Source organism: Lepisosteus platostomus, chromosome 8, assembly GCF_059453375.1.
Source record: "Lepisosteus platostomus isolate fLepPlt1 chromosome 8, fLepPlt1.hap1, whole genome shotgun sequence".
Classification (NCBI taxonomy): domain Eukaryota; kingdom Metazoa; phylum Chordata; class Actinopteri; order Semionotiformes; family Lepisosteidae; genus Lepisosteus; species Lepisosteus platostomus.
The window spans coordinates 11,900,891-11,920,665 of record NC_142618.1 but is presented as its reverse complement, the minus strand read 5'-3'; the positions used below and the strand labels follow the sequence as shown (position 1 = coordinate 11,920,665).

Here is a 19,775-nt window from a genome sequence, read left to right as displayed (position 1 = left end):
CTATAATTACAAAGTAAATGACTGCAAATGATCAACGACGTACAAAATCATTAGATTTTTTGGGGACACAATGAAAAATGGGTTGGTATTTACATGCGTTATAAAAAGGTGTAGTATGTTAAATTATAACAAAAAAATGCAAGTTCTGTTTAATTCCAAAAAACAAAAGGAGATGCTAAGAAATGCAATGGATTGCTGCTGTATCCTTTTTGGCATTAGACTAAAGCATTTTACTATATAAAACACTTGTTGGACAAAATGCAACTTCAACTTATGAAGGTGGCATGGCAGTGGATTACAGGCAAACCATGTGTGCTGCTTCTTATATTACAGACAGAAGCCTGAGCACAGCTTGCATCCCAGCACCTCTTTTATTACAAATGAAGCTAAACTTGAACTTTGAAAAATTGCCATAAAAATATAACGCAAGGTGCATGTACTGTTGAAAGCAGGTGAGCAAATGACAGATACAGACCTTCAATTCAAAGAGAAAAAAAAAAGATTTCTAACAGTTTTTGCGAAAATAATATGACTCATATTAACCAGCCAATATTTACAATATATTCTATTATAAATTATATATATATCATTTATATAGAAAGCCTTGTTCTCTATATAGAGCAATAAAATTCACATTTAAATAATTGAAAAAAAATTGATATTCAGTAGTCAAGAACTATCCTACAAATTGTGCTTCCTCTGAGATTTTCACAGCATTACATAGCACGTGTTCATCTGTTGTTATTGACTAATTTTTCCCTCAACAAATCTACTACTTGGCAACAGCTGATTCCTTTCTACCACATGGTGACCTAACAATAATAATGAAAAATCTTTAGAAATCCAGAAATCACCAGCAAGTGCTGTTACTAGAATGAACTTATGGTTCATCCTTCAGATAAACATATATGAATTCAAATCTGTCTTCCTTTTTTGTCCAAATAAAATACTGATTTGTGCATTATTAGCATACTGTGCAACTCTATAAACCTATTTCAAAGGGTCTGGCTTCCTGTGAGTTTAACTGCAAAAGTACAGTTAAAACATACCATCTCTCCTGTGCAATATTTCACTATCTAGTAAAATACACATACTTACTTCAGTCTCACTTGTAGATTGTTTGTAAGCTCCTGTTTGGCAGTGGTGCATTTCTGCTTTATGTCCAATAGTTTCCTGTGATTGGTCAACATTATCATCAATTGGTTTGCATGACTCAAACAAAGGTCAGGCAGCACTGAGGTGTCCTTCAGGTTTTCAGCCCTCTTCTGATTAGCTAAAAATCCCTAAATAATAAACACAGATATGACAATTTGGGATAGCGAGGTAATTGGCAACAGTAATTGAATGCAATTATAATTATTGATATAACCGAAGAGCAAAAGCATACTGAATACTACTTGCAATAACAGTCTTGGCTTGTATTAATCCTAAATCCTTGTGTTAAAACACATCATAACTTCCAGAGATCAAAACTTTTTTGGGCAGATGTAAAAATATATTTGATCAGGAAAAGGTAGAAATGCATTTGGGCCAAACACTATGCATTAAGTTGTGGTTGAGCTCCTTGCAGTCCTGCATTGTAAATGTAGAAAAAATGCAGCCTGTAATCTGTCATCTATTCTTTATATGGCGATTAGGGACTATACTATCATGCAGTAAGCAAAGATCAACATGCCTACCAGAAAAGTCTATAAACCAGGGGAAAACCATACACATCACTAGAGAAATGAGAAATGAAATCATATCTGAAGATTTTAAGAAAACATGGGTTTTAAGAATTCCTCAGAGAGGAACTGTGTTATTTCTGGAGAAAAGGATAATCTTTCAGTTAAATGTAATGTGACCCTTAGTAAAATAATATTTAAATAACCATTGTGGAAAAAATGTAAAACTCAAGGTAAATTAATAACAATCCAACAAAAAGAAACCGGCCTGGAAGTGTGTGGTAAACCACCAAGATTCAAGTATTGTATAATCTCTACAGCTTTCAACAGTCTCAAAATTCTGTTAAAGCTGGATGTTTTGAAGAAAAGGGTGGATGAAATTCTCAAATTACTTATCTGGTAAAAACCCAATGGGTTGGGCTGAATGTCTTCCTTTGATTCTTTATGCTCTTACACTGTTCAGCCAGTTTCACACAAAGTTTAGGTGTCAGTTCTAGACAAGTTTACACTAAATGACACAAGGTTAACACTAAATTCTTGGCAATGCAAACATATTTTTCCTGCGTAGTACAAGTGGAATATTATGTACAAAATGTTCGCCAAGTAGACAAGCATTATAAATCTTTGAAAAAACACAAAGATAGACTGTTCTTATTCAGGAGTGCTCAATCCTGGTCCTGGAGACCTGTTGTGTTCTCCATTTCAACTCCAGTCTCAACTTTTTACTTTTTACCGTAATTTGACCAATTTATTACCTTCTCCTTAAAAGAAAATTTAAAGAAAATCTACAGACACACTAGACCTCCATGACCAATACTGGACACCCAGCTCTAAATAGACATATGATGAGAGATACATTCTGTATTTGTGTGTTTCTTCAATTAACTTCTATATATTTAGAAACAGCTGAGAAAACAGCTTACAGATTTCAGTTGTAGGTGTACAATATTTTACAGCCAGAGAAGAAATGTATCTTTATTATTGCCAGAATACAACACCAAGAGTAAAAAGAAAAGTACATAAAATAACACAAACATTAAGTATTAAAATATATACACTGCTGTGCAACTGTTTCAGACATTTTGAATTGTTCATTTCAAAATTCATTCCACATGTTTTCCTTTACACAGAAACAATTCTATGGAGATTTTCCACTGAAATTCTAGCTATTTTGTTTAAAGCCAACAGTTCATTTCGACAGATCTGTATTTCGCAGCACAAAAAATAGCTTTTAGAGAGGGGAGAGAGTGTAGAGAGGGGCACCTGGCTACCTGTTCTGTGGCTTCTAATTTGCAAAATTAAAGTTAATAGACAAACACCCACAGTAAACACCTCAAGCGCTGGAACAGTCACTCTAGGGGCCAAAATTTCATCAGTGCCCTCAGTGGAAGGGGCCTGGTTTTCAAGGCTTAATTTACCCCCCAAAAAACAGTACAACAGGTCTGGTAAAGACACAGAGATAAAATCTTTGCACTATTTTTTTTTTTACATTTAAATCACTAATAAACAAACTACAGTGTGCAGATTCTAGATGTTCATGAAGGAAATGCATTTGGATGTTTATTAACATTTAAAATTCTAATATTTAAACAATACAAGTTGAGAGAAAGACTACCAAGTTGCTCCCTAACTTTACTTATAGTTCGAGGGCAGCCAGACTACACAGTGATACTGATTGCGTCCCGGGACTTCACTGCCCTACGTGCCAGACTTGAGCGACAGAGTAAGATGACAAGTGGCATCTAGGCCTCAGATGTCAGTGAACAGGCAAAAGCTTGTCTATGCTTTAGAAGAAGAACGGGACAGAATCCCAAGACAAGACAACATGAGCATCACTGTACAAAGCACGCATTGTAGCCAGCTTGTATTGCTTCTTGCTGTGGCCACACACACTACCAGCTGTGACTTTTATAGTATCTCCCTTGTTGATCATCCCAGGTGATGATTAATGTCAATCGGCATAATTAATTTACTCTTATGTCTGTTCAATAAAATCCCAGAGCTCTTACAACACAAAAACATATCTTTTTGATGTTTGTCATTTTGTTTCAGTTATAGATCAGATTTTTTTAAACAAAATATTATTTTAATATTCTATCGACCAGAGATTGGCAATCTACGACACACATGCAGTTATAGGTACAAAAAGGGATTTTCAAAGGCGTATGCAACTAAGGCCGCATGTGTAATAAACATTTTAATAAATAAAACTGTAAAACTATAAAACTATTCTTCTGTTCTGTAAACCTCTACAACATGCAATCAAAGCTCTTTGGCATACAAAAAATAATTCACTTGGTTTATTTACTGCATTATTTTGAGCAGGGCTAGCCTAGTGTTATCGCAGGAAACCGTGCAATTCATGCCACTGATAATATTTTTCACAATTAAGTGTAAAGTCAAACATTTTGGACAAAATGGCGGTCGATATGAAAGCAAAGTTAGATGTCTGCTCATTTAGCGCTTATGAGAGACAGATATAGGTACATTCAACATAAAGACCATGCAGTTTCACACTATGTTGTGAGAGTGCCATTTCTCATACATCAAATGCATGTCATCAATGACATTTTTAGACAAATCACGCTTAACACTTCAAAGATACAATCAAGATCTTTTTGCAAGAAAAAAACTACCATGAACTGCAAGATTAAAAATGGGTTGGAAACCTACTGTTTCTGACATAACTATACATATGAATGAAATTACCAGCGACACAGAGATTTTTTTGACGTTTCAATGAGTGTTAAGGGTTTTGAAATTCTGCTAATTTAATTACAGAGGCTACTGAATGCAATCACAGCATCACTATCATGACGTGTTTAAAGTCCCTGTCGGTGATATTTGTCTACTTGAAGAAGCATTTTAACTACTCTTGGCAAATGGATAAGCTTACCTCTGGAAACAGGTACTTTCTCTGTACTTTTCTCTGTACTTCCCATAGCCAGCTAACAACTGAACACCCAGAGTCTTGTGTACTGCTGGAAGTGTCAAGCTACGACACTGAGACTGAAGAACTCAGTAACGCAATACATCACACTAAATAGTAAGATCTGCATCTTAATTTATTAATTTTAGATATTATTATATTTTTATATTTTTATTAATCAAAATGTAAGTAAGGGTATTGTTGAAATTAGAAAAAGTATCAATGGCATGCAAATCCTTAAATCAAGAGCATGAGCTAACTCTTGGTCCGCACCTTCTGAAAGTTGCCTAGCCCTAGCTACAGATGCTTCATGTACCTGAACTTGGAATTCTGCTTAAAATGCACCATACTAAACAGAACTAATATATAAAAAGACATACGGCATTCTTCACAGAGTAAACCTGCTAAAATGTCAAAAGCCCTGTGGTTTATGAGGAAGTGAAATGACAGCTCCAAGGCACATCAGTTGAGATTTTCAAAAAAAATATTTAAGTCTTGCATGTCTAAAATAAAACCATACAAAGAACATTAACTCAGCAGTTGGGACCATAAGCAAGACTTCCATTTACAGGGCATGTAGCCAAGTAAAAGACTACAGCAGTATTCATTTCCACCAGCAGTCAAATAATAATAGGTTCCACTGAGCAATGCTCATGTCTTTAATAAAGTAACAGAAGACATAAATTTTCACCCTCAGTTAAACCCTCTGTGCCATGTAACATTCTAAAAACATTGTTAGGAACAAGTGATGGGTTTATTCCCTGCTGAAAAGAGAAGAAAGAAAACACAACGCTTAGGCTGTGGAGCCTTCTTCGAGTCTAAACATAAAAAAACATTATGGTGGTATTCATAACAGGATAACATACATTTATACCATGACACCTCATTATCTCTGAATTCAAAAACATGATTTAATCAATGTGAATGTAAACAGAAATCAGATCAATCTTTGAATTATATTATTTTTGACTATTAAAAACACAACTTGAAAAATCACCATACAAAAGCACAAGATGTAACTGTATAAATATGACAGATTTTGGGTGCATATTCTATGAAACATTAAAATGAAACCTTTGCATTAAGTATTAGATTTGTATTTAGCTTTAATAGCATACTTTGCTCTATCTACATAAAGAGACATATCTTTAAATATGATGATAAGATACATATGTACTGTATAGATCCAATACACTTGAATCCAAGTGTGGGGCTGAGAAGTCCTGGAGATACTTCTGCCATGGCAGAGGATCAAACTCGTTCTTAATGGAAGCCAGGGAACAAATGGTTCAATTTTGTTGATCAATCCTAACCTACATATCTTCTGCAGGTGAGAGGAAACTGGAATTATTCAAAACCAGAACACCGGGAACACAAGCAAGCTCTGCATAGAGAGGTGCCACTAACATTCCAGGAATGTACATGTAGGGAACTACACCAAGTGGTTGTGTCTATACAATGAAATTCTGTTGCTTTTAGCAAAACATACTAACATGAACATATAAAATGAATATACTGATTTTTTTATAAAACTTCTCATTCTTTAATTCTAAAACTATCTTCAATTATATTGCATGTCTGCACATGCCACATGTCCTGCAGATTGAGGCTTCTACCACAATTTTGATTTCCCTTACTTTCCATGGTACACAGATGACTGAAGCAGTCGTGTATTAAATTTTCTTTTTGACAGACTTGTTTTTCTAGTGTTAAACACCTGACCCATTCTTAAACAGCTATCTGGGTGTCTGAAACAGCATACAACAGGTTCAATTGGTATATATAGTAAAATATACATGATATGTCTGAACAGCAGTTAGCGATGTGTTATCTTTCTACAATTCATTATTCCATTGCTGGAAAGACAAAAAAAAAAACAGTTTTAACAGTTTAGCTCACAAATTATTTTCAAGGCTTTACAAAATAGTTTAAACATGACCAAGTATGTGTGTGTTAAAAAACAGGAGTGACACATCAGTGACACATGGGGAGGTCAATGGATAGAGTGATCTTGTTTTTAAATAACACAAATATGCTTGGAATATCAAACAATTGAAAACTTTAATATTTCAAGATGTGTTCTGTTTGTATCTATCTATCAGTTATGCAACAATACGGTGGATATGACATGCTGGATAGATACCAATGCAAAACAAAAAGAAGAATGTGTTTTTATAAGAAGCATTCAAGCAAACAGCAGACAACCTGAAGGAATACTGAGGAAAATACCGCCGGGGCAGCTTACAAAGGGCGGTTTACAAAGCCTGGACTGTCATTTCTGAAAAATATGTGATTAGCTAATGATGTAAAACTGTATAATGTAACGGTGAATATATCACCAGAGCATGTGCTCCCTCTGGAGGCAATCCTGGAAGCAAAAACACAGATTTCCGCAGAAAAAATGCTTTGTAAGTTATTGATAATCAAATGATCTTGAACAGTTTTGGGATTCAAATGCAATTTTACTGCTGAGCCGTAGATGTCCCATGATTTCACCCCAATTACACCCTTAACATTTTAAAAACTAAGCTCAAACTCTCTTGTTAAACTCACTTATTGTAGACTTAAAAGGGATTTATCTCCTTTAGCCTGCTTTTATACAAAATGCACTGAGACCAGGAATCATTCATATTGCTCATTTTCCAACTGTATTTTTGTGTATTTCTATGTATATTATTTTTGTGGTATGGTGCTCAAACACAATAAATTGTCTAAATCCAAATGTACTGCTTCTTAAAATGCTATTTTGTAAATATATCACTTCCATAATTTCATGCTTAAAAGTAGAAAGTAAGAAAAAGAATACATAAATAAAAATATTTTTCTCATCTTTCTTTGTACTTTCCAGCATGGATTTAACCTGTACTTTATCCTTTAAATTTTGCCAATTGGTGCAACATCTCCATTGTTTTACAAATAAGTTTAGACTGGTGTAAAGCTTCCTCGTTAACCTCTGTCCTAATTTTATGTTACAATAGTGTTACTTTTGCAATTCTTCACTCTTTGGGTATAGCTGTAAATCCTAGCATGTGCTGACATATCCTCATTAATGGTCTACAAAGAACACCCCTCGATTTCTTAGGTACAATCTAAGACCGTTTTAATTTGCTTCCTTTTGACTTTTTTACCTAACTACTCTATTAAACATTTTAGACTATATGTTCGTTTTTATTATGGTCTTATTAAAGTTTAGAAATGTACAGATACAACAGCAAATGTTTATTACTGCATAAATACATTAACAGAAAAGAGGAATATATATAATGAGTTGTGGTGTGATGTGAAATGATGCAAAAAAGAACAAGTATCTCAATATAAAAGTAATCAATGCAGTCTATCATTTTCCACCATTATCCTACAAATTTGAAACACATACTACATTTTCATTGTTTCTCTATAGATAATTTTTATTGACTTTATACAGTCTGACAAATTGAAAAACTATTTTAATTGATATTAAAGCACCACCTGCTCTTTGGAACTATACATTATTTTTCATTAAAGAAATAAAACTGTATAAAAGGTTCATACTTTCTTGACAAAGGTCCAGCTAAAGAAACAGTGCCTGAAATATTGTGGATGATGGGGCCATTTTGGCCCATATACTGCAATCATAAAATATACAGCAACAGCTAGAGGTTAATTTTGTGCTGAAAAGTTAAAAAAAAAGTCTGTGGACTTTTTATTCAGGGTTTAAGGTGCTTTTGAGGAAGTGATTTCTCAAAAGGGACGCTTATATTCTTCTGAAGGATACGGTTAATTGTTTTGATGCATGAAAACAGGATTGACCCTGGCTATACAGAAACCACATTCCAGTTAATCCCTTGAGGAAATAAGGGACAAAACAAACCTGTTTTAAATTTTCTGGATTTAAAAGGACATTGGGAAGAGGAGGTTGCACCACCTTGGGGAAACTACAGGAAGAACAAACTCTTTCCTTCCTCCATTTTTATTATTAAATGGATGTGTACTTATTGTAAAAGCTGGTTCGTGCATTTGTGTGTATGGAGTCTGCGTGTTCTTGCTGTGGCTCACTGGTTTAACAGAGTCTGAAATAATCACCATAGGCTATGACAGCTGCTAGATTTCGCAACTGTTAAAAAATTCCTGGCTGGCTATTTTAACTTGAAACTGTCAGCTTCCTCAATCCTCTGGTCATTCCACAATTCCCATCAGAACAAATCTCACCAAAAATAGGTGCTACATTTTTTTGCATTTAAATCACATTGTTATTCCTGCAGGGCAATGTTTATGAATATGTTTAGAGTTTTGATACATTCATTATTATATATGTTTGCCGCTTTCCATCCTTTTTCTGATTGATTTTCATGCTGCCGTGTCATTCAGGATGATGGGGACAAACTCAAAGACCGACTTTTCAACTGCATTTTATTTAAAAATAACAGAAATTAGGAAATGGAAAAAAACTTCCATGAATTTAAATTTGAATTTAAAGAAGTGGGTACTGTCAAGCAGCACATCATTCTAACGAAATTACAGTTCAAAGAACAGTTCAGACATGCTAGTACGGAGATTTACTCTTTACATGCTGTCAGAGAAAAAAACTTTATCTTCAATGATTCTTCTTTCTTCCCCACTGAGTTACACCACATTCCAGAATTTCTTTCTAAATTGATTTGTGAAAGGGAAGTAACGGTTTATTCTCTCCATGATAAAATATGAAAACGTAGTGTGTACACGGAGGGAATTCTGTTTATTTCTTTATTAAACAATATATCTATTCCTTTGTGTTCACTGTGTGATTTAATCCTGAGAATCCTGCATCTTTGTGCCCAACTGAAGAAAGCAGGGGTCTCCAAGTAAACATTAACAAATAATTTAAAAAAGTGTAACCCACAAACATTGTACATTAAATGTTGCGCTCATAATGATCCACTTAATTACGATTTGGCATCTAGTACAGAAACCCACAAAATCCAAAATAATGGTATTCCTACTCTCTAATGTTCCTACTCTCTAATTAGCTATAGGCGATTTCCCTTTCTGTTATCCATTTGGAGAAATAAAGGGATTCACATTCTGGATGATCTTTTCTTTTGTTCTAGGACTTGAAAGGACTCGATATGAGCTTTATTCCTCCATTCTGCAATGCATGGCTATGGCACCCCTAGGGGACTAGGCTGTCTACACACCCTGTGAGTAATGTACTGTATATTAAGGGCAGGCTTATTCTGGTTATGTTTTTTTTTGCTAGAGGCTTCGTATAAACCTTTAGCAGCTGTGAGTATTTGGAAGAGATTTAAAATTGGAGATGAAAAAAACACCAAGAACAATCAAAAGTCAGCTTCCAAAACTCAGTCATTAAATGATTCACTTTTTTTCTCAGACTGTTTGACCCCTGATAGAAGTTACTATGCAGAATATGTCCCAAAGCCCTTATGTACATACTGTCCATGGGGTGATGTGGGCACCCTGTTTTGGCACCAGATTTGACTAAGTTTTGGAAAGTTACCTTCATAAACTACTCTAAACAAGGATTTTCTTTGCTTTCACTAAGTAATCTTACTAAATCATTTGGTTCTGGCCTCTCTGAGCTGCCAAAATGCATCTGGTTGGCTAGACTCATTGAACTTAAGATTCTGCCACTGCATTAGGAACCTATGTATCTCCTCTCCAAACACTGCAGGACTCTGTCCTCTCTCAACATTAACCATATGAAACTCTCTACTGCTCAGATTGTGTCTCGATTATTTCAAAAGTCGTTTGGTAGAATCCCATGGATGCGGGGTGTATGGTTTTGTGCTCGATTTATGTTTTTGGAAAAATTTAAATGATTAAATTCTGGCTCATGAGAAAAAAAACAAGCAGACAGTGTCTTGGAGGATAAGATTAAGGAGGGTGGGATTCAATACCAGCATTGATAAAATAGATGAATGTGGGAATAAACAAATGGAATTCCCAGACCAAAGATGTCCCAGGATGCACATGCCACACTGCTACAAGTATGAAGATCCAAGATTGAAACAGAATACAAAGATTCAACTTTTACAATTCTCATGCAGCAGTGTAGATCAGAGACTTGGAGAACAACAAAAGCAGTGACATTCAGGCAGACACTTTTTTGGTTAAGTGCCTCAAGCAGATCATGAAGATCAGATGGTTTGATAAGGTGTCAAATGATGAATTACAGGAAAGAGCAAAGTAAGATCAAAAGAAGAATATGGCGATGGGTGAAGCACACATTGAGAAGACCCCAGGGTAGCAAACATAAAGATGCTCTCGACTAGAACCCACAGGGGGAAATTAAGTGTGGCAGGTCACCAATGACATGAAGGACAGAGTTGAAGAAACACAGCTAAGCTACACTGATGGCCTGAGAGGAGGCAAAACCAATAGAACAACACTGACGGGAGTCTTGTTGTTGAAGACCTATCCGACGACAGAAGAAAAAGGTTAAGAAGTCATTCTCTTTGGGGAGAGAAAAAATAAGTTTAAAGTACAATTTAAAAATATGGGTAAAATAAAATTGATCATAGTATGTTAATAAAAAAAAGATTAAGAAATGACTGTCACTTGGATGAGAGTTTTTCCATAAGGCCAAAAGTTATGTACAGTTTAAATAGTTAGCAAAAAGTTTTGTTGAGTAGTATTGTTCTTTGTAAGAAGAAAATACTTATTAACAATTCAACTGTTCAGTATTTTGTACATTAGATGAGTTAAAACTACCATGAGTTTACTAAGAATCTCTAAAAATGTGAATTGCATTCACAAGTACAACTGACAGACAGAACTGAAGTTTTCTGTACGTTTGTCTACGAACAAACCTATGGTGACAGCAGAAAAAGGGGTATTTTGTTCACCAGTGAATCTGGATTTATCCTTCAAAGAACATATGCGTACAGCCTTTCTGGTTACTCTTATACAGATGGTCACATTGCTTATGCCTACCGTGGAAAGGAACCTCTTTCACAACAAAAATGCCTTTGGTGGAGATTGAGGACAACCTTTCTCAACAGCATATACCTTGAAGACCTCATTAAGATAGTACTTTTTATTCCTGTAAATCAATCTGTAAGTATCAATATAGAAGCCACAGAAAACACCACCACACAAAGCAAGGATTACAATGACAAAAATTCAAGAAAGCCAAGGAAAGGGTTTACCATTACCATTTTTTTTTGGCAGAATATTCAACAAAATCCTATCCAGTGGCTGATACAGTGGCTGTGTGTTATCGCTGTCAATGCTTTTAATCTGCTTGGATTAGCATACCCAATACCAATTTTGAAAAAAAATCATTTTGACTGTCATGTTTTATACTGAAAATACACCATGATTCTTGTATTGTGTGCATCTGAAAAGCATTATAGATTATAGTTTCAGACTCTTAGATACTTTCTTAAATATAGATTCATTATAAAGAATAAAATATTATATTTTTATATAAGATGTAGCCAGCAATTTGATGTACTATAAATGACATGTAGTTCTTAAAGCTCTCAAGTATGTTAAATATTAAACTGTTGCTATTGAAATTGCTTTGTAGATCACCAGATGCATGGTACAAGCACTTCCTGCATCAGATATGAGAACACACTATATAGCTACCCTGAGCTCTGAAAAATGTTTGATGAAAAAATATGCTCTTGTGGGATTTGCAAAACTATTAAGACCCTCCCTATAATGTCCTATTCTGTGAAATTCCAAAATGATGCATACACATTTTTTTAATTAATATTTTATTAAATACTTGAAAGTTCAAAATAAAAACGTTTTTAACAATAAGATAAGTTTGAGTAAATGTCAACAAAAAGTAAAAAGAAAAAATGGAAATATACTGACTGCATAAATATTCAATACTGAGCCCATTAACTCAGTATTTCATGGAAGCAACTTTGGTGGCAATTACAGTCTCAAGCCTTTTCAGATCTTGGACTCCGTACCAGGATGTCAAATTTCTAACAATTTTACACCCTAACCTTGTACACTTTTTGCAAAACATTTTTTGGCATATTTGCTCTCTCAAGTTGCTTAGGGATCACTTTCTTAGTGTTAAACCACTTCATTATAGCTTTGGCTTTGCTCTTTGGACCATTATCCTGCATTTGGATTATTGTTAGCAGACTGAAACAGGTTTCCCTCTATTTGTCCATACTTTGTTCCATCCAGTTTTCATTCAGTCCTAACAAATTTTCCAGTGCCTGCTTAGGAGAAGCAGTCCCCTAGCAAGATACGGCCTCCATCATGCTTGATTGCACGGGTAGTGCTGACTGGGTAATGCACTGTGCCTGATATGTGAGATGTTTTGTGTGAGATGTAACACTTTGCAATTCTGTCTTATCTGACCACAAAATCTTTTGCCACATGTTTAAAGTATCTCATTTAAACGTTTACATGAAAACCACTTGTGGGATCTGAGACAGATTTGCACTCTGCCATACAGTTTAGCTTTCTGAAATCACTGGGATATGGTTAACTGATGCTCATTTTCTCTCATCTCAAGCATTAGATCTTTCAAAGTTTCTGTTGCCCTTACAGTGGCATCCCTTACCAGTGTCCTCTTTGTCTGGTTACTCAGTTGGAAGAATGACCTGGTCTAGGCTGTGTCTGGATGGCACAAGGCACATTCCATTTCTTGATGATAGACTGTGCTCACAGGGATTTTCAGAGACTTTAGTATTTCTGTACCCTTTTCCTGATCTACACTTTCTGACTAAATCCCTGACTTCCTTTCAAAGCTCCTTTACGGTTCAGTCTTTATGTGAAATTCAATACCTGACCAACGACCCTCACAGAAACAGGTTTTTTTATGCTGAAATTATGAGACCCACTATCCACTCAACTAACTGGATTGCTCGTCAAGGTAATTTTGTGCACATACATGAACTGAGCTATGCCGCCACAAAGGGTTTGAATACTTATGCTATCACGACTTTTCCACTTTTCTCTCATAACAATTATTTAGTTCTTGTTGTTTTATGCTTTGAATCTATGGAGTACGTTTAGGCTACTATAAAGTGTCATGACCACAAGATTTAAAGCAACAAAATGTGAGAATTGTTCTAGTGTCTTAATACCTTGGCAAGGCACTGCATTCGGGGGTCCTAAGGAATGCTGTCTTGGAATCTATTCAATAAAAAATAGCCTCCAAAGCTGCACATTATTTTAAATAACATCAAAATTCTTTTAGGTTTACCTGAGCAAGTTCCTTCTGTTCATTTACCAGCTTCTTACAGCTTGCAATCATCTGGTCTAGAGCGTATAATCTGTCTTCAAGGCCTTTAATGGCCTTCATATTTTGATTATCCAATTTGGAAATAGTGTCTCGACATTCTGCCAAAAAGGGTTGAATGATTCTTGGATCAAGCTGAAAAACAAAGAAAACATGCCATAAAAAAGTTTCAGCATTTCATCACATTTTACAATTTAAATGTAAATAAAAAGAAAATCCTTTTAATAACAGTAACACTGCTCTACTAAGTACAACCTTACATCTGTTTTCCCAAGATGCATATAATTATTTTCTTTATTTAATATCTGCCAAAAATGTAGCCGTTGACATATGATTGAGAGATTAGAAAGTCTGTTGTTAGGCATTGATTCATCTGATTGATTCATCTGCACAAGATACATCTTGTTTTCCACAAGGAACAAGTTAATCTACAACAATACTACATTTGTTGTAATAAATAGCCTGCAAGTTATTTAGGGAATCTACTAAAGAAAATGTTTCATTATTTCCTTTCAAGACCTCAGATTTGCAAAACAAACACAAAAGTACCTAATGAATGGTCTTCAGCAGTAGACACAATGTTCCGTATATGCTCTAAGTCAATAGACACAGTGTAGTGTATAAGCTCAAAATACCAACATAAAAGGGACCATAATAAATAAGAGAAGCAAATGTATCTCTCTCCAAAAGTTGATCATGAAAAAAATAAATGTACAGGGCCTCCCTTAGAGTAATTTTTAGATGTTTAAATAAGGTCCCACGTTAGTCTTTTATTTCTGTTTAATTTTGAGGATTTTTCCTTTACATTATAAATAACAGACCACTCTCTCTTTTTGCTATAGCCGCTTTGAATAGTTGTTTTACCCTGACCTGCCTATTAAGCTTCCAGTTTAAAAAACACCTCTGGGTTCATCACAGACACACTGGATTTTAGCTATTCTTAAGTTATATATACATTTCTTAATAGGTTTTGTTTCTTGTGTTTTCCACAAGAATACAAATACAACACATAGAGATAAAAGTTAAAAGGCTGTGAGAAAGACAGAGAAAACACGTGCTTTCAGTTTACCTTCCAAAAGGAAATGGAGAGGGTTCTCTCTGTCAGTATCTTTAAGTTTTTCAACGATAAGGTTGCTAAGGTAGAGAAACATTTCAGAACTACTGCTACTATGAAACAGTGATGAAGTGAGGTGGTGTACAGTGTCATCAGATAAAGAGAATCAGTGCAGATGCAGCAGTAAGATTAGTAATCCATTAGTGATGTTGTTCAAAGAGCTCTACAAATAAAACTGCATCAAAGTACCTTTAAAACCAAAAACAGGAGACACATCTTTACCCATATCCTAAGAGTATGGAACAAGCTACCCAACCATGCTGTTGATAATACTTTGGCCTATCGCAAGAAATGGCTGGATGAGATCTTTATGAGACTGAGAAATGATAGTTGACAAAGTATGACATGACCAAGATAACTACCTTCCATTTTACAAATACTACTCAGCTACGTCCTGTTCTGTCAATGTCTGCTCTGGCTTATACTTGTTATTTCTCCTCTATACCACATTACTATAAGGCCCTTCTTCTGAAGGTATCAAAAATGTCTTACAAAATCCCTGCAGATCAAAACACTACAGACAGAACCCTAAGTAGGACTTGTTCTGGAAAACCTGTAATATTAGTCATGGCTTCTTTGCACTGGCTTCCTGTCAAATTCGGGATGTCCAATATATCAGCTCTCTTGTACTCTAATACCGGGATCTCGCTTGTACCACAAATACTGTGGGTATAGGAACTTCTGGGTTTTTTTTTCAAATTCAAGAACATTCTCCCATTTAGGATCAGGATTCCTGAGTTACTGACTGGTTTTAAAAGACACCATTAAAACTTTTTCAGGCATTTTTCTAGTCGGATTGCTCTTGTACTTTGTGTAAGTTAAGTTTTAATTTTAAAATATCACTTGAAAATTTATTACACTACTTTATGCTGCATTATTTGTACAGCACCTTGCTATTTTATTGCTTGTGAATGTACAGTACGGCTCTATGTTTTTTGTGATTGGTTTTCTCAATTTAAACCTTGAGAGTATACTGCGATGATTTAATTGATCATTTGTGATGTTTGTCCAATCAACCATTTGATTGAATGCTTTCACTGAAAATGGATACATTTTAAAGTACAGTCAATAATTATGCATGCGAACTGGACAAAATCTATCTCAATATCCCAAAACTTAGACTTCATGCACAGGACACCCTGAGTATCTCACGGAGAAAAGCCAATTAATTACAAAGTTGTAATTAACTGAAAAAGACTAAAATAGATGAATGTAATAGTTCAACCTAAAATAAGAAAAAACAGCCATACAAGGTCACAAATAAAGGATTTTGCAAATTGTGACAGGAAACTCACATTAACCCAAAACCATGTACAAGTCAATCAATAGTTCTGTCAGAAAAGCAAAGATTTTCTTTTTCAGGATAATCCATCACATGATTTACACATTCTGTACACATGATTTACTTCAAGCAATGTGGAGACATTTTTTTTATTTGATGGCAGTGGAGTCTGACTCAAAGAGGATTATAATCCTCTATATTTACAGTTGTGAGAAAACGTCTTGCGAACCCTTAGGATTTATATGTATATGCATTATATGTATATTTAAAATAAATTTATTTTTGGGCTCGGTACCTTGAGTACAAGTGTCTAAACAGAGTTTTGAGCAACAGAGCAATTATAATAAAATAAAGACTTTATTATAATTATAATAAAATAAAGACTTTATTATAATTATAATAAAATACAATAAAGAAGACTTGCCAGTAGTATTAAAACTCATGACTCATAGGTCCTTCTGTTGTTTAAAATCTAGTGTGCACCCCTCCAACTTGTAGATTTTATACAGAGAAGTTCAAGCAATGCCTGCTAGTATTATAAAATGGTATAAAGTACAAAAACTTAAATATCACTTAACATGAATAAAATCTTCATAAACTTTAAGTCTAAGTGTATACATTTGAATTAAATCAACCTTTTTTTTTACCATAATCCTTCCATACTTTGTGATGTCGTATTCATATAAAATTAAAAAAAATTAAAAAAAATTAAAATATGAACCTTTTTTAAATAACATGGAAAATAACATTATATATCTCAATGTTCACACTTCTTTTGAAATTCCATATCCTTCATATACTATATTTTAGAGCCCAGTCCTACATTATTAATCAAAATGATCTAGTTTTTGCAACTGAACGTTTGCCTTCAGAAAGAAAAACATGCTGAAAGTATTTTTATCCGCATTATACTGTCCTGGATTTTCATGTCTAATTCCTTTAGTCAGTCATTACCTACCCTTATACAGTTGAGAATTCAAGAGTGATATGTAACAACTGTTAATGTTCAACAATGACTAAAACTATAAATCTAGAGATTAATAAACTATTAACAATACCTAGAAATTAACATATTTTAACAACATCCAGGCGGATGCTGTACATTGGTAGTGGCGAGTCCCCATTACCTGTAAAGCGCTTTGAGTGGAGTGTCCAGAAAAGCGCTATATAAGTGTAAGCAATTATTATTATTATTATTATTATTTTATATCTCAGATTTCTCACTTTTTAAATTTCATGTTACTATTACTTTAAAGAAAAACGGGCATATGGCATAAATTTAAACCTGCAACATACAACTTGTTGTTTAACTTATACATTTCTGACTATAAAGAAGATATTCTGTTTCATTTAGATCTTTAAAATAATATAAAAAGCAGTGTTTTAGCAGTGTGCAATGTTAGCCAAAACTAATTGTTTTCCCCCAATGGGGAAGGGAGAACAATCAAGGGTCAGCAGTGTGGACATAACAGAAAAAACACACACAGAACACACACTGGGACGTAACACTAATCATATTCTAATTTAAAATATTCTGCTTGCCTAAATCAACAGTAGCTATTCCAAGTTTGGTGATAAAGAGTGTCTAAGAAAACATGTTTGAGATTTTGATTTTTAAATATAAACTGAATTATTAACTCTTTAAAGCCATCAATATAGCTTTTAAAATTCCCAATAATAAAATACCCTGAAAAGTAAAATATGTAATACATCAACAGTTTAGCACAATAATGATTTCTGTTTCAAAATACAATGAATGCATGACCCCATCAATGAAGATTAAGCTATGTTAAAAACAAATAAGCATGCCCATGCATAAGTATGTAATTTAGGTATTGCTAATTATAGGATTTCAAAATTACCTCTTTTTCTATTTCTGTTACATGTATTTAAAATATTTTCAAACCAGGTTCTTGAAATATAAATGTGCAGTCTAGGTAATTGTACCTCAAAGAATATTTCTTTCTCAACATACTTTTACATAAACATGTGAAATATTCAATTAAGTCATAACGGAACATTTAAAATGTCTCTTCCAATATTTTTTTCATGATAACGAGCAATGTAATATTCTCATATTTATTTTTTAATTATCATTGTTAACATTTTAATAAAATATGGGATTATTCACATCTATAGAAGCTCAAATGATGCTGAGAATTTTAATATTGGCTCTGAAAACAAAATATATCAAAATCTAAGTGACTATATGAAACTGGAAAGAAGAGATATTTACATTTTGAATTTTCTAATCATCCCTTTAAAACTAATATGATTTAATAATCATTTACTAACGCTCTTCCAGTTACTAAAAATCTAAATATTGGTGTATTTCAATGAATACTATAATTTTATATCCCAAAGATACCTAAGTACATCAAAACTGAAATACCTGTATATAGATTTTTTTGGGAAAATGTAGTAAAAGTATTTTCAGAATTCTAAACATCTGGAGTGAAACCCCAGCATACTTTCTATTTGTGAATCTAAGGTTATTTTATTAATGCAATGCTACGTTTTCAGTGCTTGTAAGAGAACAGACTTAAAACAAATATCCACTTACTCTGTTGATGGAGTCAAAGCACTTTCTCACAACAGATTCAACATCATTTGGTCTGTCTTGTACATTTATCCAGTCTAACAAGGAAACATTGAACAAAGGCTGATCACTTTTCTCCTGGCAGTCCGCATCTTGCAGTTCAGCCCTTGGACTGCTGCTCTTCGTTGTTTCATGGTCTTCTTGTGCTATGCTGTCCTGAGGTGAATTTTCTACCGATATGGAAAATGATGCTGATGATTTATTACTAGTTCTGGGTTGTCCAGGGCATAGCACCGAATCTGAAGATTTCTCCTCTTCGGTTTCTTCTTCTGTTCCTTCCTTCTCTGCAGGTGAGCTTGATCTTTCCAAACTCTCTCTGTAGCTGTGGCGGGTCAAGCACTCCAACAGCGGAATCTTTGCCATAACGGATACAGCTGTACCTAGGCTTTAAAATTGGACAAAACAGCATTCATTTAATTTCCAAAATAACAGCATAACATTCCTCAAGCAAGGTTCTGAATCTGCCGCACTATGTGTGAAATCTTCTCACAGTCCCTTGTCAGCTTATCACCAGATAGTTAATAGAATTATACAGCACAGTCTATATTTTCTTATTACAATAATTCCTTTGAACTGGATGCATGAAAACACGACGGTCTCCAGATACAAGCCTCTGATTTTGTTAAAGCCCAAGCATGTAAGAATGCCCTCATCTTTGAGGCACATTATCAATTATCAGAAAATAAGGTAAATTTCCCTCGGTCAATGCAAAACAATGTGATATTGGTTTAAACTTTCACTCATTTCTCAAAACCTACAAAAAAATTAATACAAAATGAGGCTTTGACATTCATTAGTTAAGATGTGCATCTGCTTCTCATCTCACCTCATCTTCTCACATCAAATAATTAAACCTAATACGTAAAAGAGCATTTATGTGCACACAGAGAGCTGAAAATCCAGGTGGGGCTGCACATCGGTGGTGGTGGAGGGGATCCCCATTACCTGTAAAGCGCTTTGAGTGGAGTGTCCAGAAAAGCGCTATATGAGTGTA

At 34.4% G+C, this 19,775-nt stretch overlaps 1 protein-coding gene across 3 annotated transcripts in view; it reads right to left on the bottom strand.

The window, feature by feature from the left end:
* Positions 1 to 19,775, bottom strand: part of rb1cc1 (RB1-inducible coiled-coil 1) — a 67,073-nt gene that overhangs the window by 34,146 nt on the left and 13,152 nt on the right. For all 3 annotated transcript variants that reach the window (XM_088642450.1, XM_088642449.1, XM_088642451.1), the window contains exons 7-9: positions 18,746 to 19,166; positions 13,751 to 13,921; positions 1,099 to 1,283 (exon numbers count right to left, since the gene is read on the bottom strand). In XM_088642450.1, coding sequence (XP_088498576.1) covers positions 1,099 to 1,283; positions 13,751 to 13,921; positions 18,746 to 19,166 — 777 coding nt within the window. The remainder of the gene's footprint in view (positions 1 to 1,098; positions 1,284 to 13,750; positions 13,922 to 18,745; positions 19,167 to 19,775) is intronic.